Here is a 23,186-nt window from a genome sequence, read left to right as displayed (position 1 = left end):
GATTGCGTGTATGATTATCTATAAAGAAAAACAGAGTTTAACATATATATCATCATACACACACAAAGTTTTCTAGATTTTATTGGTCAAGAGGACTATTCAGTTTCATGTATAATGTTCCAAATAATTATATCACAGGTTGATACCCTGTTTTGATGCTGAGTGAAAACTACCTTATACAATCTCTACAAAACCCTCTTCCATCCCTTGTATAACAACTCTTTAGGGCTGAAATAATAACAGCTTACAAACAATATTCAATTCAATCATTAATTCAGCCCTGAATTATGGTTTAAAAAAACTTCTCTCTTCCAAGTAGCATTTATAGTATGCCCATGCAGATAATATTTTATGTATCAAATACTGCTAAAAGTACCAATATAAACTCTGCAGAAAATTATTTGGTATATTGCTCAAGTCAGACATAAAATACAAACAAAACCAGAAATTTATCAGGTTTTTGGAAGACAGAAAATTTTTAATTGTGTGAAATGATCTGCTAACAGATTGTACTAACTGTGATATATTGGAAACCTCAACACAAGGTTGCTCTTCCCATGAAGTGTTACCTAGCAACCTTTTGTTCTGGCCAGATACCTAATCATCAAAACTTCTGGTAACATGATTCTGAGACCAGAACTTTTGAAAGTATATGTACATATTTCTACATTTATAAGAAAGAAAAAAAAATATGTATTCCAATGCTTTTGCATTATGACGAATCTGAATATATTCCTTCTTATATTTGAAAAAAATTGCAAAGTTTTCAGTGAGTATTAATCAGGAAACCTAGGAAAGAAGAAAAGAACTTCTGCCTGAAGACCTTGTATTTGATCATCTGTAAAAAAAAAAAAATGAATTTTATTTTACCAAATATAGTTTCCAGAGAGAAAATAAACTAGAAAAGAGCTCTTGCCTGAACAACTTGATTTGATCATCTGTTAAAAAAAAAAAAAAAAAAAATCCTCAACTGATTTCTATTTTTACCAAATATAGTTTCCAGAGAGAAAATAAACTAGATTAGTGAAAGGAAATCAGACCATCTTTAATTCTTCAACTCAGTAAGTATTTGTTAGAATTCCACCATGTTACCATGTAATGAATTAATGATAACATTATTGCTGAGCTGTCTCATTATTAAAGATTAGGATAGTTGAAAGAAAACATATTGTTATTCAATGGAAGGCACTGGCTCTTGCGTGTTTATCTTTTTTGACTTTCTTTTTAGCATTTTCTGGTATGGATGGAGCCTTCTGCTGGATTTATTAAAAGGTGAGAAAACTGCTTCTTGAGGAGCTTGGCATCTCTAGAGGCAAGTAGAGATTTCCAAATTGTAGAGAAATATTGTCTTGGCTGTACTTTGCATTGCTTTTTATCTTAAAAAAGACAAAAATATTATGCTAATAAATTCATTTCTATTGTAGCTGGAGCAAAAAGGTAAGTAAAATAGAATTGACCAGAAGACCAGCTTGAACATAGAATGCATTTTTAAGGTGGTGGACTTCTTCTAATTTGCAAATTGAAGCGTAGAGTATAGACGAGTACAAAATGTTGCCATTGGAGTGAGTGGTTTAACCCAAATAACTTTGGTAGAGGTTTGCCATGAGAATTGTCTATGGAAAATATTGTATTTTAATGAATTATTGTATCCTCTCTATTTATTATATATCTATGCAGTTATTGAAATAAAATTATTTTCACATGTATGTCTTTTATTGCACCATTCTAGCTGGTGGTGATAGGAGAATTGCTGAAACAATATACATAAGTGGATAAAGCAAACAGATGTATTAGATAATGGAGACATTTTAGCTACATAGTCTATGTCTTTTATCATTGAAAAATTAACTTCTTACAAGTAACTTTATAGATTGTCATTCTTAATTAAATAAGATATGTTTATAGAACTGTGTACTTCCTATGCCTATGCAGTGCAGGCCCGTAACTAGGGGGCCCAGGAGTAGTGGTACTGGTGACCCCCTGGAATTAGATTTACCCTCCCCCCTCCTTGCAAAATTCGAACTAATTCTCAAAGCTGAAAGCAGTCTCTATCAGCTTTTGTCTCCCATGTAAATACGGCTGCCCCACTTGGCACATTGAGCTGGTTACAGTGCCGACCGATGGGTAAGAAAGATAAATATTCCTTTTTGCCAGTTTTCAATCTTATTTGCTTGCCATTCCTTGCATTGCTATCCATTAGCCTAATAATGTAATATTAGATTTGTCGTTTTGCGTTCGGTCGACGAACCTAAATTAAATTTCTAGAAGCCAGAGACGTAAGTCGAAATTATGTGCTGACGTGTAGCCCCACAATACAAGGACGATTATCAAGAACTTGCAATAGCCTTTATTAAGTTTAAGCCGAGACATCCTTTCAAATTGGCACCGGAAGCAGTACTTGTTCATTTTCATAAGTTCAAGGTCACACAATTTCCAAACATCCGGTTTTCATCCGCTTTATCGAATATTGGAGAAAACTGGATCCTTTTAGTTGAAAAAAAGTCATATTGAAGTACTTAATACTACTACAAAACTTTATACGGCTTAGAATCAGTTCATTATGTCAACTTCAACATCAATAGAGCCAGAAGTGGATCACGGGAATTCGAAAAAGACTGAAGTTGTGAACAAATTTCGAGAATTTCAATCTGATCTTGATGGTAAACATGACAAACATGAGAGACTCGTCAAAATAAGTAGAGATGTGACAATTGAAAGTAAAAGAATCATATTCTTATTGCACAGATATCGTGAAGGTATGAGCGACACTGAGAAAAATAAGATTTTGGAGGAAGGAAACCAGAAAATGAAATTGATTCAAGAGAATAAATTCCATCTCATGGCAATTGAATTAAAAAATGAGGACCCTAATCAGTTCATGAGAGCTGTATCTCCAGGGTTACAAGAATATCTAGAGGCCCTATCATTCTATCATTATTTAGAAAAGGGATTGTTAATAAGTTTAAATGAAGTACAGAATCAGTTTGTGTTTAATTCATCAGAAAAGTTGGAATCGGCCACATTTAAAGTTCCTGCCGAGGAATACTTGCTAGGCATTGCTGATTTGTCTGGCGAATTGATGCGTTTGGCTATTAACAATATTACTGCTGGAAAATTTGACTTGTCTTTTAAAGTGTGTGAGTTTCTACAGGTTCTACTGTCTAGTTTTAGTTTGTTTGGTAACACAATCAAAGAACTGAACAGAAAAATGACAACTCTTCAGCAAAGCTTACGGAAAGTTGAGAATGCCTGTTACACATTACGTGTACGAGGATGTGAAATTCCAACCCATATTTTAGCTGATGTTATTGCTGGAAGTGGTAAAATATCAGAACAGATTGAATAGTTGTTTACCAGTAATTTTGAAGAGTTTGAATTTGTCTCAACATAGATGTACCATTACATTCAACCCATTTTCCATGAATACGTATCGGATGAGTCTCGAGTTCTATATAATACAAGGATAGGAAAATAATTGGTAATGTAGCCAATTAAGGTCTAAAATGTTGTCTACATCTAGGTTAAAATGATAAAAAAAAAATCCATTTTTAGTTCTTTTTATCTAACCAAACTGATAAAAAGTAAGGGATGTAACTCTGTTGGTAACAGGGATATAACTTATCAGGCCTTTATAGGGGACACAATCTTTCATATCAGAAGGAATGTATTTCTCATCTTCATAAGGTGGACGGACATAGTCTTTAAAGCTTTTGATCAAAGGGGAAATAAATGAATGGACTAAGCAAAACAACACCTTGTATCATTATCAACATTTTAATTTTTGATACAAAATACCTATATAAATGGCATATACATGAGCTACGTAACGCTGAATAATCTATTTACGTAGCAGTTAATAATACACTGTAATAAAACACAGCAATAATATGTCAACAATAATTTAACCCTTTCAATACAATATTGTATACCCATTACAATGAGATTTTAACAGTTTTGAGAAATGGATTATTTACTGGTCTTAAGGGTTAATAAAAATCACATGTAATAATTATTTTATCAAGAGATCCTTCTGCGAATGGTTTTTAAGGACTGTTAGATGTTGGTGCAAATGATCATTTTTTAGAATAAGTTAAGTTTGTTTTCAAAACAAAGAAACTTCCTAATCCCACTGAAGCAAAAACAAATCACAATAGCACACAGAAGCTACAGAATTTCATTTTTGCAAATTTCATACATATTGTACAAAATGCATAGAATAGGTGCTCAGGACTTTGAATACAAAACCTTTGCATGAGTGTCTGTACACATGTTGAATAAAGGATTTCAAAATACTCATCAGAGACAACTCTCGTCTCTCGTCCTTTTGAAATAACATGAAAATTTTGACTTTTACATTTTGAGTGAATGTCTTATGGCACTACAAAACCGATAGTCCATAAATGGACAATTATTGAAGATATTACATAAGAGGTTGACTTCTATAGCAAAAAATCACCAGAATACTTCATTGAAACTCCTTTCAGTAAATGAAATCAGAAATCAAGGGAAATTCATAAAATAATAAAAGCTTTTGAACTAGATTTGCGTAGATGAAATATCAACTAATTTTAATAATAAATATGAATAAAACTATGTTTCCTGAAAGACTAAAGGTTGAAACAATATCTACATATAAAACACTAAAACCAAGGTATACACTTCTACACAATGACAAAATATTTGATTCATTCAAATAATTTTTTCAAAATAATCTAGTTGGAATTTGTAAAAAGTTTAATTCATCATCAAGCACTTTTTTTAATAAGTTACTTTTGGAAGTTTTCACATGGATTTTTGGTTTGTATATCAAACTCATTGATCCTTCGTTTTGAAGTTTCCGCTAAAATTCTTTGACAAAAAGAAACAAAATCAGGATTAAGAACTCAAGAAATACAAATTCAAATATAACAAATTATACAAAACCACAACAATTACTGCTCTTCTTCAGACAATCCTTGCAACACAACGAAAAATATATTTGTAAACAAAACAAAATTACAAATAAAATGAACGAAAAATGCAAGGTGAAAACAAAACGACAACATATAACAAAGGAATAGGACAAAATCTAAAATATGTGAGGTTAAAACACTAAATGTTTTTAAAAAAACATCACAGCGAAAGTTATGGTACTGTCTGCTAATTTTTACTCCATTTGTAAATTTCTACATTTTGTTTGAACTAATAGGAATTTTTCAGATGAATTTTTTACACAGTATAGAGATCTTGACTAGTAATCTAGTTATCTAGTTAAATATTCTAATTAAAACAATTTCATTTTTGTGGATCATTCACATATCCATGTCTAAATAGAATATTTGCACACTACAATGTCCAACTGTGATGGACTGACTTACTGAAAGTGGTTTAATTTTTTTTAGACATCACATCATTAATTGGTTACAATTCTAACTCAATTAGACTTGATATTAGTATTTATCTTCATATTCCTTTCCACACTGAACAATTATTTGACAACAGAGTCAGTCGTTTCAATCACAATATACAAAAGAAAAGCTTTAGTTGTGGTTCATATAATCCTGAGTGAACAATTCATTCTTTGGTTAAAAATCTACACCAATTCAATTCAATTGAGTTTCTTTGAACCAGCAAAGAGCGAAATAAATTTCATACGAAAATATCATGATATTGAATTGGTATTTCATTATTTGACAAAAGGATGATCATGAAATTATAATTTATGCAAATCATTGAGTTTTTATTTAAGATATGAGCAATATTTCTGGGCATTGAAAAATGATTCTCAGGTGAATGTTTTGCCCAAATTAAGTCCTGAAAAGCTTCTCTCTTTCCTTGCTACATATCCCAACTTTTATAATGTTAAAATATCATCAGGGTCTATCCCCTTTATGTGTGTCAAGAACACAACATTAATTTTGAGCTGTCAATAATAAGATATATCAATGGATATTTATGTTGCACAATACTGGACAATAAAAGGGATAAATATCATATAATATGCATAGTTGATTCCAATGCAACCCGATGTTTTAAATAAACATAATATCCTTTTTTCCCAAAAATAAAAACATAATATCATATTTTCCCAAAAAATAAAAACCAATGGAATACAATGAGGTGATGATAAAATTTCCCTTGATTTCTTCTCTGTATTCTAAAAACTACATAAAAACTGGTCCATTTGGAAATTGGTTATATAAATATTAAATATCACTTGAGAGTTAAGGGGTAGGCACATTATAATGTCTATCATCTTCAGCTAATAAATATATACTAGGCCAATCATTCTCTCTACTAGGAAAATCACATAGAAAATCTTCTGCTCCAAAATGAGAAAGTCTGGCAACTCTGATAATAGTACTTATTGTCTGTCCTAATAAACACATTTCAACCTGAAAATACAGAAAACAGTAGTTGGTATAAGCCAGATTGAACCTAAAATGTATGGAAAGTGATTTTGAGAATAGATTTTTTAACCTTTAAAACAAAGGAATTTTGTTGAAATAAAACCATAGGAGCGGTCTTTTAGGCATTAATGTTGTTTGGTGCTGTAAAGATAATTTAGATATTGCCCCCACTATACAAAAGCCAGATACTCTGGTTTGCATATGGTCATTCTCAAATTTAAGCTGTTAGATGCAACTTTTCTCAATGGAGCTTCTCTATAAGAATTACTGAACCAGGTATCACAGTATCAAAGGTAGAACTTTTAGGAAAGGTTTGTCAACTGGCACCCATCATCTACAAAATTGTTTTTCAACCGTCAAAGGAAAATTAAAAATTCAATTTCTCAGAGGCATCAAATGACAGAATACATTGGGATGGGCACTAACAGAATATCTATTAATCTAAGAATCTCACCTGTTCAAGACCAGAAGAATCACCAACAGGATTGAGATGATTCAAGACAAATTTACTGATAGAATCTGAAGTATCTCTAGCAAACATCAAGTTAGCAAATATTGGTAAATCTTTTCCTTTTTGGTTATCACGAAACAATTCAACAGCTTTTACTAACATTAGCAGTTTGACACCCTCCATTATTTCTATGTCTGTGTCAGGATGTGCATTTAACAAGTTCAAGGTCATTTCTTCTCTTTCTTTATATGTAGATAACTTACTAACTTCTTCAACCTGTAATATAAAGCATTTTATACAATTAAATAATTACAAAATAAGGAATTCATTGGTTCTCTTCAATACTAAGATTTGTTCCTCTATACTCCAGCCAGAAATAAAAAAACTAATTTCTTATAGGCGTCTCGATATGGTTTTCCTAGCAGTCCAAAGTTTTTAATTTTGATACATTTTCTATCCAGTTTTTAATGATGAGATTTCTTTTGGATGTCAATGTACATCACCATGTAGAAAAATGGGCTTGAAACTCCAAAAGTACTATCTAACTATCTCAAACTATGCCAATTTACTGAATTTTGCCTGATATCTTCTAAGTTATAAACATTGAAAATATATAGGCTACTGCCCATACTTACAACAGAACAAAGAGTTAAAACACATCGACACAATGTAGAAAGTTTATTTTCACCGGTACATTTCAATCTATTAGCAAACGTCCATTGTGACAGGCCTGATGAGGGATCTTCATATAGTTCATGTAAAGTGTCAATAATACACATCATGCCCGGTAATTTACTAGCGTCCATACTACCACATGTTAACATTTGATAAACACAACCTCGTATTGCACAGTAATTATCTCCCCTTATCGCTCGTATATTGTTACAGTTGGTAATGGATGGTAATTCTTTGTAAGCCTGAAATAAAAAAAAAAATCATTTTTAAAAAGTCTTCTGTAGTTAGCATTGTTAGAGGTAAGGTAAAGTTTAACATTCTAATCCTTCAGAAACACTTGGTTCCATTTAGATAATGAGCACCATGAGGGTTGTAAATGTTTTAGTTGTGTCTGATTTGATTAATACAGTAATATTGTTAATTTCGTTTGATAGTCCATGCATAAAAGGAACTGGATCTAATGTAACAGCAAACAGAGTCATTCTTCAGCAGAGAACCATAGAATTATACAGATCATTCTACAAAAAATTAACAAGGTTAATCTTGTCTAAAAACAAGATCATTTCTAAATTTTTTCCTTACTGGCCTGGCCTCTTGTTAGGTCAGAAATAATCTCTGACACCAACTGACACACATGCTTCAACTAGGATATTTTCACATTTGTGTGTAGACAAAGTGGGACAGGATAATAGAGACTAGGTCAGAATAGATTTCACTCAAAATTCAAATTGCTATCCATGATTGGATGATGATTGTCAAATATCATTTTTAGTATATTTACATTACAGTCACACCCCTCTTTACCCCATATCTCACTAACCTGTTTTATTACTACAGCTTTTTGTGTATCACCCTTCCATTCTGATTCTGAATACTGTATCAAGTCTACTGCATCACCAATATTCATCTTCTCTATAATAAATATACACATTGACTCATTTTTAACTGGGTAATTCCAAACGTTCCTGGGCAACTGCCAATAAATAGTTACATAACTATGTCAATGTCATAGGTTATTCCACATAATTATACAGACAAAGATACAGTAAGGACAAGTTTATCAAGAACTTAACTAATTTGAAATTTGGATTTTAACAAATACAATATTTTCATTGCCTGATAAACTAAATCTAAAATCAATTAAATAGACTAACCAATCCAGTGGCTGCAACACTGATATCTTAATGATCAGGTTTGATGAAACTAACCCCTGGATTGTTCATTTGTTAATAAAATTAACACTGACCAAGAATACATAAAGGCAAGACAATCTTATGAAAAATTAACCAGATAACAGCTCAATTTACAACATAGCAGGTTGTGACATCACAATTAAGATAAAGTTATTGATTGTTCTGTTTAATAAGCATGTCAATATAAATTTACTCCTTACAAGTGCTGAAGTAGGCAAAAATATGTTACTCAAGACATCTAGATAAGGCTTATCATGTTATCATATCAGAATTCAAACAATAGTTGCCAATTAAATTCTATGTTGACATATGTTTTAGGAGAACTCACTTGGAGCCAAAAAAAAGGGACATGGAAGTGTCACACAATTGACCAAATTTTAACAAATAACCTCTTGAGTGGGTCAGAATAATCAAAATGAACACTACTTCTGTAAACCTCATTACTAACTTAACTGAATACTTCTCTACTGACATAAATTAATGAACAAGTTCAAGATATATTTCTTTAATTATCAGACAGTTGGCAAGTCTTAATCCTGATAAAAACTTTGAGGAAACCTCATTACTATTTACTAAAAAAAATTAAGTCTCAGCTATTCATTACTATACTTCTATACTGATTTGTTTTAAAACTAACTTGGCTAGCCTTAATCCTAATAAAATCTTCTATTGAATTCAAACAATCAGGCTAATTGCCACTGTACTGACTTCGAATCTGACAAGAGTTTAACTCGCATCCCTGACGATTAGATAATTCTATCTAGGTACTGTGAAAACTCAACAATAGAACACTATTCATAGTCTGACCTACTAGTTATAACTGTTTAAAAATTACAAGACTTGGGACAGTCAATAAATCTTCAAGAAGATGAGGTAATTTATTTCTGTATCCTAAGCAACAAATGTATTATCTTTCATTATTTAGCTTGTTAACACATTCTAACAAAAAATTGAGATACACTGAAATAAGCAACTTACTTGATTTCTGTTTTGATTTTGGTGGAGATTCAGTTGTTTCTTCAATACTGTCCAAAAATACTTCTTGATTATCAGTAACATTGGATTGTCGACGTACTGGTGAAACAGGAAGTCGAGCTCTCCTGAATGGAGAGTTCTTTTCACTATGATCAGCACTACTATTTTCACTACTATCAACAGATTGATTAAGGGATGAATGCAGACGACGACTTCGATATTTAACAGAATCATCATCAACATCTAAATCCCAAGTTAAGTCTACACTACTAGCACGTGAACTATTTACAGATTCATTTGGAAGACTGCTTCTACGGTCTAAATGTTGTCTGAGTTTGTCGACAAGATAACAAGCATGCTCAGCTTCAGGACTCTTTGCTCTGAAAGTGATTGGTTGATCTGAAATTTCATCTTGACTGTTGCTCCTTTGGATCAATGCATTTATCTGAGACGTAATTTCCTCAAATTCATCTTGAATACCATGTAACTCGTCTTCTATGTGTGTCAGATTTTCAGTAGTTTTGCCACCCAAAGTTTCGTTTTCAAATAAAGCACTATCAGGAGCTGTCAATAAAGACATGTGTCTGTCCAATGATCTGCTGCGTCGTATTAACCCTTCAGAGAGTTCAGGAGTTGGAGAACGTGATTGAAAATCTAAGGAACGATTGGACCACTCTTTTAATCGTGTTAAAAGTGTCTGCCGAAAGTGTCTATCATTCTGTGCACATTCATTTTGAGGATGTGGACTCTTTTCTTCCCCATCCCAACTACAACTGTCACTAGCACACCCACTAAAACTACGCAGAGATTCCGATTGGTCTAGTGAAGGGTCGTAACCTGGTGAAAGGTTATTTTTATCAGGAAGGTTAAACCAGCTTGTATCATGTAGTTGTGGGCTCTCTAAATGATCTGTATGTATCACAGTTTGAGGTAGGGTTGAGTTTGAGTGTGATGGAGATTCTTCACTTATTGTTGACACATTAGATTTACTATCTATAGCACTAACTACATGATTATCATGAAGAGTTTTGTTAAAACGATTATTAGTTCGTGGGCTTTGAGTTCCTTTCCCTGATGGAAGACGGCCGTGTGAGCAGTTCTCACATAAAGATTCGTCGTAAGATTCTTGCATATTTTCAAATCCACTTTCAGCCGTTGAATAGAAGGAATCACGATTGAAACCAGCATCACTGTAGAAAGATTGTCCTAATTCTGATGGAACTCCTATCGCAGAGTCTTTGTCTGACTGAACAGATGGCTGTCGGTCGCGTCTCTTCGGACGCATACGGACCCCTTCTGGCATAGTCACTTTCTTTTTGCGATAATCAGTACCAAATGCTACCCCATATTCTGCACTGTAATGTACTGATGGTTCATTTTCCTCCGATGAGCTCCCATTGCCCATCTTAAATACTGTGGAATTATCTGATGATCCCTAAAAAGACACAATAAACTATTGATAATTCTCAATACACATTTAGTACACACAATATAAAACAGGAACTCTGAAGAATGTCAAGGGATATAAATTACTGATATTTTTCAGCTTTTGTATCACTTGCATATTGTAACAGCTATTATCCAATCATAATGTCATCTGTCAACTAAAAGTTAAAATTCAATTAATATTGATCTTAAAACCCAATTCAAGTCTACAATTCTAAAATTTATCATATTAATCAAATTCTGCGTAAAATATAGTATAGCAGACAGCAACAGTAAATATTTAACATGGCCAATAATTACCATAGTATATCTTTTGGTCAACATCAACATTGAGTCTCTAGTACTCTTCATAGTGGCTATATAATAATCCTTTAATTCACAGAGAAACAAGCTATTTCAGTAAGAATATTATCTTAACTGTCCTAAACACTACACTGGACAAAATATCAACAGAAAAACTGTCATGATGTAATATGACATCATATAAGTGAAAACCTTAAATATCACTTTCTTTTTTTAAACCATATATCAACCCATTTCCTCATCTAAACACGTTTCTCAACTTTTTCATGACATAATCCTACTTATGGTTTTTCTTTCTATTTCTTTACATAGTATTTTTAGATTGAATTGAAAGTACAAAAGTTATCAAACCCCTCCTTAATTCAATTGGCTATAATATTTATTATATCTATTGTACCTGAGTTAATAACATCCATTAGAATTCAATATATTAACAATGTCTACAGTTACCATTCAGATGATAAGGTAAGTGTATTTTTGCAAAAAGGCACCAACATGGTTTATGCCCACTTCTTACATGCATTTATAAATTTCCTGTGAGTCACAAGGAAGGACAATTTTTAGTTTCAGTCTGTTTAATGCTCAGTGTGAAATCTGAACTATGTTGAGACTTGAAGTATAAACTGTGAAGTGTCTGAATGAACTGTGTAAGAGGATGAAAGTCTAAACTTTGTAATGGTTCGTGATTCAACATAGTTGAAACTGAGCTCAATCAACTGTTATAATTAATAGACAACAGGGCATGCTTTACCAGTTTGATAGAGCTGTCACTTTTTTCAAAATCAATGTCTTGCTTTTCATTTACCACTTACTACCACAAACTGTTTTAACTTCCACTTTCTATTTCACAAATTGTAAGAAAACCTGATTTGATTTGAATTCCGATCTGAAAAGTGTTACATGGCAACTGAAATTGAGCTCTATTTGATAGAGCCAATATTTTCATGACTATATCACTTTAAAGTGAAAACTAAAGCGAATTATTTACATGTCATTAGTCTACGTCATCAGCAGGTCAAAACAAACAAAACTCAAAGTTACTGTGACTCTGACATCAAAATTAATCACAAACATTTCAGTATTCTATTCAGTAAATCATGTCCAGTTTGAAATATGTTATTAAAATATTGAAAGTATGGGATATTGTTTAATCTTGGTGTAAAAATAAAATTGTTTTCTTAATAAATATTATTCATGAAATATCCTGTAGTTTTATTCATTTTTCATATTTGTCTATAGAATAATTTAAAACGAAAACAAAACACAGCAACCATTTCAATTATTTTCATTGCATGCATTATGTATGAAGTATTTTTTGGTATTGTTTATGATATTATGATAAAATTAAGCAGAATACATAAAGAAAAAACTTGGAATGCTTCAAAAGTCCACGTCTTTCAAAAATGTTACAAATAAAATCTGTGTATCAATTCCTTGTTATTTGAAAGACAGAACATGTTCCCCTTAAAACAAAATCTTTAAATGGCATTTCATGGATTCCAAAGCTAAGACTTCAAACTAATATTCTTTCCAATACTTCTGCCAAAAGGGAGTATCAATACCTTTTGAACTCTACCCTTTCAAAAGAAATAAAGTTATGCACATCATGTACGGCTAAAATCGAACTGATATTAATGCTAGACTGAGTATTTTAGTTGCCATGACAACCAGATCAAATTAAAATTCAAATGATAATTTCTCTCTTTACAAGCTAGCAACATGATTAAAATAATTAGAAATCAAAGAATGAACTTTCTACTATATTAGATGAAAATAACCTGTTGCAAAGGATCCATTATTCAAAGGTACACAGTCCTCTAATTATTCACTACCATAGCTGATAAAACTAAACAAGGGATATGACCACATAAATTTCAGACCATGTCCCTACAGAAGTTTGACCAGTAATACTTGTTTTCTGCACTTTGATGAGTAGCAGATGGATACGAACTCAGAATGAAAATATAAACAAAGACTCGTGAGTATCTGTTTTTTCACTAAATTTGACACTTGAAAATTTTTGTTTACTTTATCCATCAACCTCAAGTCCAATTTTGAAAAGTTTAACCTCCATACCTTCGTTTCCAAACTGCCCTGCCCTGATAATGAGTTTATATCCGAAACACATGTAAAAATCATAAGAATGAAGTTTCATCATTCCAATTACATTTTTAAACCATATTTCAGCTCTTTCCACTAAAGTTATATGATCATGCTTTCTTACCACCTATTAAGCTGATTAGGGAAGGAATAATCATGATATTTCTTTACAAAAGGAGATAAGACAGGTAGAATTACTATCATTAGACCTGATATCTTATTAAAATTCTGTATACTGATATCCATTTATGTGACAGACCTAATTAGAACTCTCCAGAAGAAATATGTTTTACGCCTTATAGATCAGATCTACAACGTAATTGGCTTTGTACAATTTGTAGGCTTTTTTTAACAATATTTAATTTATAATATATAGGCTAACCTCTTTTACATAAAATTTATGCCCTTTCAATCAAATTTGAGTTGATATGATTGTAGTTGTGAATTCAACTGATACTTTATCATTTTAATGAAATTTAAAACAGATATAGGAATTTTCAAACTATCAATGTGTTCATAAACGAAAATTTCATGACAATTATTATCACCTACAAAGAACTACTAGAGCTTGAAAAAAACAATAACAGATCAATTCTAATGCCATGAACTGTCTGGAATTCTGTTATATCGGTCCCATTCTCAGACATTCAACCAAATGGCGTAACTCTAATCACTGATTCAGAGTTCATGTTAGAAAAAAGACAAAAACATTGGAAAGAAAACAATATTTCGACGAAAACCACCTACCTAAGACAAAAAATCATCTTTTCAAATTTCTTTTGTAATCCATTTCTGCTGCCTTTTGATATATCGTTGTCGCAACGTAACCTTTGAATTTCACATTTTGAATAGGAATGATACTTGATGCCAGAAAGAATCCAGTATGGCAGAATAAAAATTATCTCTTGTAATATTGATTGGAATTCTAGCACACCACCACTTCTCTCATGACTAAGATAAAACAACCTTCACCTTCACGGACCACATCAATATCAAGTCACATGACTAAGTATTGTGTTTGTGAAGCTAGGTATAAGGTTTATATAAGAAATAATGGACAAGTTGTAATTAATGATAGTTAATAGGAACATAGTTATTGATTATTGGTTATTTTCTACATGTTGTATCTAAATATAAACCTCTACCAACTCATTTGTTTTCTTTCAATAACCTGATTGCAAAATCGTTAATCTTCGACAAATTGTTTGGAATAAATTTCCAAATACTATCGAAATTATATTAATTACAAGAAATATGTTTTTCATTAGTCACACAAAGGCCAAAATATTTGGCTGAAATTTGTCATCTGTAAAAAAATTGGGTTATCAATATACGAATATTATAACACAATATTTTTGAAGCTGATATTCACATTAATGTAATAGGTAAATTTATGAATTTGTACCAAAGTGTAAGACATTAAAAAATCTGTAAAGCTGCTTTAACACCATAGCGAACTTCAATTTCAAATAAGAATGGCAGTCTTAAGTTCGAACGAAACTCTCATACTTTCAATATTCGCAACCATACGCAACTAGTAATCACTATGGTATGAGGGCACCTTAAGATATAAAATACAGAAAGATAATAACAATAGAGAGTTCAATATTCCACTTTCACATCAACCTATTTCAGATCAATTGAAATTCCTATTCTCAATTTGAATACCAAATTACCATGTATATAAACATTGATTTTCATGTACTTAATATAACTCAGTAAGCTTTAACTGTTTAGAATAGACATCAAACATCTTCATCAAGTTCTCAAGTATCTATGATCCATATTTATTGAATTAACTAGCGTAGGTGGGCGTAAGCAACACTCAACTCTTGTACATGAGTTACTGAATATTGGAAAAAGATGTTTCTTATCATGTCACAAAGATATTTAAACTTATCCATCTTTATCTATGATTTTTAAACCTTAATTAGTGACATTAATAATCAACACAATATATTGTATTCCATTTAAAACATGAAATCAAGAGATGACTTTAAGAGCTAACCATTTTTTGGTTAAATCTCATACATTAATGGTAGTAATAAAGGATAAAAAAACTTATTCTGGGTGTGATTTTTTATGCATTGTTTATCAAAAGTTTGATCGACCAACTTGTCCCAACATTTTTAGATCACAGAATTGTAAACAAATTGATAACTGTTTTCAATTCTGTCATAATTAGTCATAGTTAGCTTTTATTTGTGTGCTAATTGATAAATCTCAAGCTGCTGACATGGGTATCAATCCCCATCAGGAAAGTTACTTTTGGAAAAGGGGATTAACTTTCCAGAATTGATTTTGAACTTTAACAAAAGTAAACTAAGCATTGAACACACTCTATGAACAGACTAAAAAGTTTTTAGAACACTGACAAATGTGGAAATTATAATATTTGTTAAGTCCTCTCAGACTACAATCAGTAATAAGAATAATACTTACAACATATAAATAGCAGTCCTCATCTTCAGTTGTATCTAGTTTCTCTGGTGGGGGATCAGGCTTTGTAAAAGCTGGACGAATATATTTTGTATATATCTTATATATTACATAGGTACCAATACCAAATCCTACCCCTAATGCACACACTATTCCAGCTGCCTTAACTATAATTAAAACAAAGAGTACAAATTATTCTATAGTCTTTCAACCAATTTTAACATACTTTATTAACATTAGTGAACACTGCCTTAAGCCAGTGCATTCTATTAAATAGTAACTTTGTTACCTTTCAACCAACTTAATCCCTTATCTCCAGGTATAAATTGCTTAGAGGTACCATTTCTATAATTCCCTATAAGACGGTGAGTTTTAAATAAAACCAGAGATTTGCAATGCATTTTTACATTAATTTTCATAAAATAGCTTGGAGGTACCATTCAATGAAGCACTATAATTCCTTATATCAAAAACCTCTGCATGCATACTATCTTACATCCAAAAATATATTGGAAAACATACAAAAACAGGAAACAGAAAGCTGAACAGAACAACAGATATAAGAATCATAACATATAAATAATGAAAACTAATAATTTAAAACACAACTACATAACAAATATTAATGCATTTTATTGGATGTAATCTTTTTTTTGCAAAATGTAACTTTTGTTTGATGAACCTAATGTCTATCTGAAAAGTACAATTAATAAATGATGGATTTTATGCTAAGCATAGAAAGAAAATCTAAAAACAAAATGGATGACATTGATCTAAAGTGCATCAGACCTACTGGTATATAATAAAGTTTTCATATTTTCTAAAAGACAGACCTTGATTTAAAATTTGTCATATAAAATACATTTGTTCTAAAGTTTACATAAGCATTCATTTTGAATGTAGATGCTAAAATATATTTGTGTATAGACAATGAGGATAGAATGCAGAATAAACAGGCTTATGAAAACTAACCATTCATATGAAATATCAGCACATATTTACAGAATTCCTTAAGTTGTAACTAACTACAAAGAAGATTCAATAGGAAAGAAAGAGAATAGAACAGATATCATTATTTCTACCTATGTTTCAACTCTACTTGCTGCAGATTTCTGCTACTGATATAGCAACACAGCTGTCAGAATAATATAACTTATACAGATTTAGTTCATGTGTTCTTTCACACATTTATGTGTTTATGTGCTTTCTTTAGAGACTTATTTTACTTTTTTTACCTTTTTCAGTCCTGGATCCAGCCTGAAATTTGATAAATAACCTGCTAATCCCAGACACCATCCATGGTGCATATGCCATTACGAAACAAGCCTGTCATAAAAGTGTTATATATCTAGATGATATACAGGTAAATATAATTTAAACAGATGGTGTTAAATAGCTGATATAATCAATATATATATATAGATATATATTGAAATATACTCAAATTAATACTAACACCTAACTCAGATTCAAATCTTCCTGATATTTTAATCAGGATTGGTAAGAGTGGTTGTAACAATAAAATATAAATCAGGAAAGCATAGGCTGAGGTGAACAGTAGGCTGAGAATGCAAAGTTTGACAAAGTTTGACAATATCACAGAGAATTAAAAGTTATTGTTTATTTTAAACTAAAAGAAAACCTAAAAAAAATTTTAACTGACACTCAGTCATGGAATCACTCTTGAAATACATTTCATTTGGTTGGTACTGGATGTTATAGAAGATATTCTCCCATAAAACCACTGGCTAAAGTCACAAGAAGAGAAAATACAGTTTAATGTTGTTATACTGAGTGAGAGGATACTAAAAGTCCAATAAATAACATGGAACTAGTATATAAAGTAAAACCAATATTTCAACATTGTATAAAGTCTAGTTTGAGTTTTCATAATTGAAAAATATTATGTGATAATTGGACTATGATATGCATGCATTCTGTCTATACTTATTTGTTTAACCCCTTGAAAGACAGCTATTTAAATGCTATTGATTTTTTCATTTGTAAAACATGACAAGTGTGAGAAAATTATTTCATCTATATTCATATAAGGTTTGTGTCTATTTTGAATATTGTGAATTAGTAGTACTATCATCAACCAAATTGAGGCTTTTAAATCATATTTTAATACGCTCCAAAATGTTTTGAATAAGCAACTGTTCAAAGCCACTTGTAAAGATTGTAAAGATCTGTAATCATGATGATTCTCAAATTCTATAGCAGCATGACTGAGAGTTCTGAAATTCAAAATAAACAAAATGAGAAAAGATGTCTGGCAATTTGATCTTTACAAATATTGAAGGTGGCCTTCTTTAAAGGGGTTGTAAAGAAATTTTTTGCAAATTTTTATGTTTATCGGAAACATTAATACATTGATTTACACCATTCCAATTTCTAATCCGACGTTTGTGGTTCTTGCAATTTCACTTAAACTCTAACTATATATCAACAGCACCTTTTACGATAATGACGTCACAACGCTTTTTCCTGATACACATAAAAAATTTAAAAACCTCTTAGCAATCCCTTTAACCAGTGTGTATCTATATCCTATATTTCTAAATAGCTGACTGAACATGTGACATGATCAAAATTCTATAATTTGTTTTTTTTTGACATGTCAGTTGATTTGAGTCATCAATAATAAAAACTTATACAAGGGTTTATTGTTATCAAGCTAACAAGATATTATTACTTTCTTTTAAGATGCCATAATTAGCCATAAGCTCTCAGCAGTTTCAATAACTTTATCCAATTGAAAATTTGAGCTCCCACTATGATCATCATTATGGCAGGTAATGCTCAATTCTTCTGGCAGACGTAATGGCATACTTTCACTTGGTTTATTTGTATCAATGGCTATCCTAATAAATAAATAATTCCAATAACTTTATCCAGTTGAAAATCTGACTTCCTCTACAATCATCTTTCTGGTTGGTATTGCTAGTATGAAAGGGAATGCTTTAAAAATCTTTTGGCAGTTCTTATAATTTTTTTTAGAGGCAGTAAGTTACCATTAGACTAGGCTGACAGACAGAAAATATTGAATTTACAATTCCACCAAATACCATCATTATGTTTCATTTTGCTGTATCAAGACAAACTACATTATAACATGGAATAACAATTCTTTTGCAGAAAATTTAACAACATTTAGTACTTTCAGTTTTGCCATATTTTATTCCTACACAATCAATTAATCACTCTAAATAAGTTTACCTTTCAGTGACATTTTTCAACTCAATTAATTAACAAAAGAAACATTTTAGAATCCCTTTAATATAAAGCCTTGAGGGAGGGTGTAAGATAGGTTTTACACGCTTTAAAACTTGAATATTAGGAATATTTAAATGATATGCATGACTTATTTATGGGTATTTATTTATTTAAAAAGGTTTCATAATGTAATTTAAAGGTGATGTCTTAGATTGAAATGTTTTCCAAAAAGAATTATCCTTTTGTGCATAATGATCATGCCATGCCAATATGCTATAATGGCACAAACAAAAAGATGCCATTTACTATGACCAATGACAAAATATCCTTTGGCCTTGGGTGGCTGATTTATATATATAATTTTATATTTTACACTTCCTGATCTTTACACATGTTCGTACATGCATACTTTGAAGATATGTGATCCAACCAAACATGAAGATATTTTGAGTTTGAACAACTATCTGGTGCTATCTCTTTAAAGTTCAAAGTGTAAAAAGGAAGTGAAGCTATGTATTTTGATAAATATTTATATTCAAATGTACCAATAGCTATAGCACTATATGGTAGATATATATATATATAACTATATGAATCATAATTAAGTTAAACATTTAACTCATTTAATTGTTATATAGGTTTATAAAGTACTTAAAACAAGAACTTCTTAACAGAGAATTTTAGACAAATTTTGTTAACTAAAGCCCTGTTAAGTCTTCATTTACCATTTCATAGGAACTTTTATAATCAGTATTATTTACCAATGATTATTTTGTACGCCAGATTTGGAAATGAAGATGCTAGAGGACAATGTCTTGCAGTGTGGTATTTTGAATTTTGACAGGACTGTAGCATTAGAATGTTTTAATATTCGAGTGTACTGGTACATAAAGTGATTGAAAACCCATAGGTCAAACTAAAGGGCCGTTTACACAAGAGTAAAATCCCCGGGTCCACCAAGTTGCCGACTCCAGTCTTCACTAGGGTTGAGCTCCAATTCAACCAGGGTTCAGCAGTTTTTGCCGACAGATGGCTACAACCACATCATTGCCCAGTCTTCACTAAATTGCGACCTAGCAGACTGTCCTCGTGTAAACACGGCCTTAAATAGCTTATATAAAATATGAAGTTACAATCAAACTTTTGTTTTCAGATAAAAAAAAAAACAATGTACAGACAGTCTATTCAAGATACGGTAAACTTTGACATTTCCTTAGCCTAGACTTCTTTATGTATTATTTATGCATAATTTATCAACTACCCTGAACCTTTACTAACAGATGCAACATAAACATCTGTGATGCTTGAATTTCACAAATCTTACATACAATGCTTGATTTCAGAAGCTTTAAATGTAAATTCATAATTCAAATAGGCCTAACATTACAGTAACATACCTCACTGGGTAGCGAGTAGGATTGTTATGTGCTAGGCCATGTGTTCGAATCATCCTCATGGTAAGAAAAAGTCTGATGCCTGTGTCTGTGCTTCCCATAGACGGCCCATTGTCAGTTTTCACCCCCTAATACCTAATGTAATGGTACTAATAGATAGTTATTATATCAACATTCCAGAATATAAATGTTCAATGATAATTGGGTTATTTATACAAGTGTTAGAACGAGCGTCTGTTAATATCAGTATTTTATATGTAACTAATATTATTCAATACTCTAGATCAAAACTTTTCAGATTCCTAATAACTATGTTACACTATCTTTTAGTAACTCATTGACCACCATTATGTCAAGACAGTTGCTGATTGTTACATAACACCACAATATCAAAATAGTTTTAAATGAGGTTTTCTCCTAAAGGAATGGGTCCTAACATTACCCAGTCCCATAGTTTGGAAAATTAAGAACCCCAAAGAGAAATAGATAAAGTGGTAGCAAATCAGATTATAGTCTGCTAAAAGATTAAATGCAGTATATTCAAAATTTTAGACCTGACCCACTGCTTTTGAAGTCAGTTTCAACCCCTACCATCTAATACTTTGTAACTAGTACTGGGAGTGAACCTGATGTCTATCAGTCAGAAGTGAATCACCTTGACTGATAAGAACCTGATGGCTCCGATATGATACGTGATGTAAAACATGAAAAAATATAAACATCTAAATGATTACCTAGTCACAACACATACACATGCAAGATGGACAGAAGCTCAAAACTATAAAATAGGTCTACATGCAAAAGTCCTCATCAAATGTTATCAAAACAAATTACATAACCGGTACCAAATTATAATAAACCCCCCCCCAAGGTCTAATTGATTACAAACCAGTCATTAGTCATTGAGGAACATTCAAACAATGAAAGGGGGTACAGACTAGGTATATAAGGAAAAAATATTGTGTATCATGCTTGTTTAAAAGTCTGGTAATTTCTGACTTTTGTCTGAAACACAAGGTCAAAATTCTTTAGAGGCAAGGATTGTCTAAAAATAACTATCTAACACCAAGATATAGTTCTTTAACACTTACCATCTCCAAAATCAACTTTGATATGAGTTCCACGGAAAACAAAATACACTACAAGTCTCTTTCTGAATGGAAATTTGTTGACAACATTAAACACTTCTTTATAAACTGACCGATATGCATCCCATGCTGGTGGAATCAGGGACATGGCAGATTTTTCTTGCCATTGACAATCCTTCCATCCATTCAACTCCATCTTGGAACAACCCACTCTCATGATTATTGATTTAACATGTTAATGTAGCCGGCAGTTGAGACAAGTCCATTGTGTTAGGAGGGAGGGTAGATAGTACCTGTCAAAATAAAAAGATGAAAGAAGTCCATCACCATAAAATTAAATAGACAGTTAGAAAGTTGAGATAGAGGTGAGAAAATGATGGTGTCAATAGTTATTAATTAATTCTCAAAATATTAGTGTAATCAAAGTTAATATTATCATTAGTCTTTAAATAAAATCATTTTCTTCAATTATTCATTAATGTTCTACATGAGTAGGAGGAAAAGACAACAATATACTTATAATCTCTGAAAGTACTGGTCTTAAAATTCAAAATGCAAAAACCATTGAATTAATAGATAGAAATAAGACTTGCTCCTGCAGTGGAATTTATAGGGTCGCCATTTTGGGGGGTTGATATGAGAATATATATGTAAATAGGGAAATTGCATAACTCCTTCAAAAATATCTCAAACTAGGAATTTCTTTTCTTATTTCTATAGATGTCTTTTGTATATGTGGCAGTATCTCGAAAAAGAAGTCTCGTCTTTTTAACTTTCAAACGCAGAGAATTATGGATACACATGGATTGGCTTAGCTAAAAATTCCTGTTTCTGAAAATAAGGTATGATTGGTCAAAAAAATGTCTGTCCCGAAAAGAAAGTTTATTGAGGAAGGACAAAACAATATCAATGTATATGATTATCTTGAATAACCACTCTCATCTTCAAACTTATATTCAGATATAGGTAGCTATTCAACATTAAAAATTATCTCATTGCATATTCTTTCACATCAAAAGGCGTTTTCTATACCTTAATCTAGATATGTATCTTTTAATCTATAAGTGTAACTTCTCAAGGATTAACACACCATTTTCTTCAATTTCACACAATTTTCAGGAATTATGAGATTAAAGCTATTAAATCTTTTCAGGCGAACTGGATTATCAGAGATCTTAATCCTTATCTGATTTAGAAACAAACTAGGTGTTTAAATCTTGTAAGTAAGTAGGCAATCGATAACCTGAAGAGCTCTTTTGTTGCTGAGAAGAAAGGGTATATACAATAACGCAAAACAAAACCAAATTCTCTAAAAATGGAGGTATGTAAGGTTGACCAGAACTGTTGGACCAAAAGCAACGGTTGTTTGAGAACTTAAAAAAAAAATTGTTGTAACATGTCAACAACATTTCTGATTTTTTTCAGTTTACAGACAAACTTTGGCCTGTTAAAAATATTTGAACATAACAAACAAACAAATGTGGCATGTTGTTGACAACTGCAAATACAATTTAAGA

The 23,186-nt window shown here is 31.4% G+C and overlaps 2 protein-coding genes across 2 annotated transcripts; one reads left to right on the top strand and one right to left on the bottom strand.

The window, feature by feature from the left end:
- The first annotated feature begins 2,461 nt into the window (after positions 1-2,461).
- Positions 2,462-3,426, top strand: LOTGIDRAFT_187846 (hypothetical protein). The gene has a single exon (XM_009053816.1). The coding sequence runs from the start codon at positions 2,561-2,563 to the stop codon at positions 3,344-3,346; it is 786 nt and encodes a 261-aa protein (XP_009052064.1). The 5' UTR covers positions 2,462-2,560; the 3' UTR covers positions 3,347-3,426.
- Positions 3,427-6,203: 2,777 nt separating this feature from the next.
- LOTGIDRAFT_115152 (hypothetical protein) lies at positions 6,204-8,446 on the bottom strand (the record flags this gene model as incomplete). The annotated part of the gene is made up of 4 exons (XM_009053815.1): positions 6,204-6,374; positions 6,844-7,106; positions 7,484-7,757; positions 8,336-8,446. 4 exons carry the CDS (start codon positions 8,444-8,446, stop codon positions 6,204-6,206), a joined length of 819 nt encoding a protein of 272 aa, XP_009052063.1.
- Positions 8,447-23,186: the final 14,740 nt, after the last annotated feature.

The sequence above is a fragment of the Lottia gigantea genome, assembly GCF_000327385.1.
Source record: "Lottia gigantea unplaced genomic scaffold LOTGIsca_20, whole genome shotgun sequence".
In the NCBI taxonomy this organism is placed as follows: domain Eukaryota; kingdom Metazoa; phylum Mollusca; class Gastropoda; family Lottiidae; genus Lottia; species Lottia gigantea.
The sequence above is the reverse complement of the archived record's forward strand: the minus strand, read 5'-3'. Positions and strand labels throughout refer to the sequence as shown.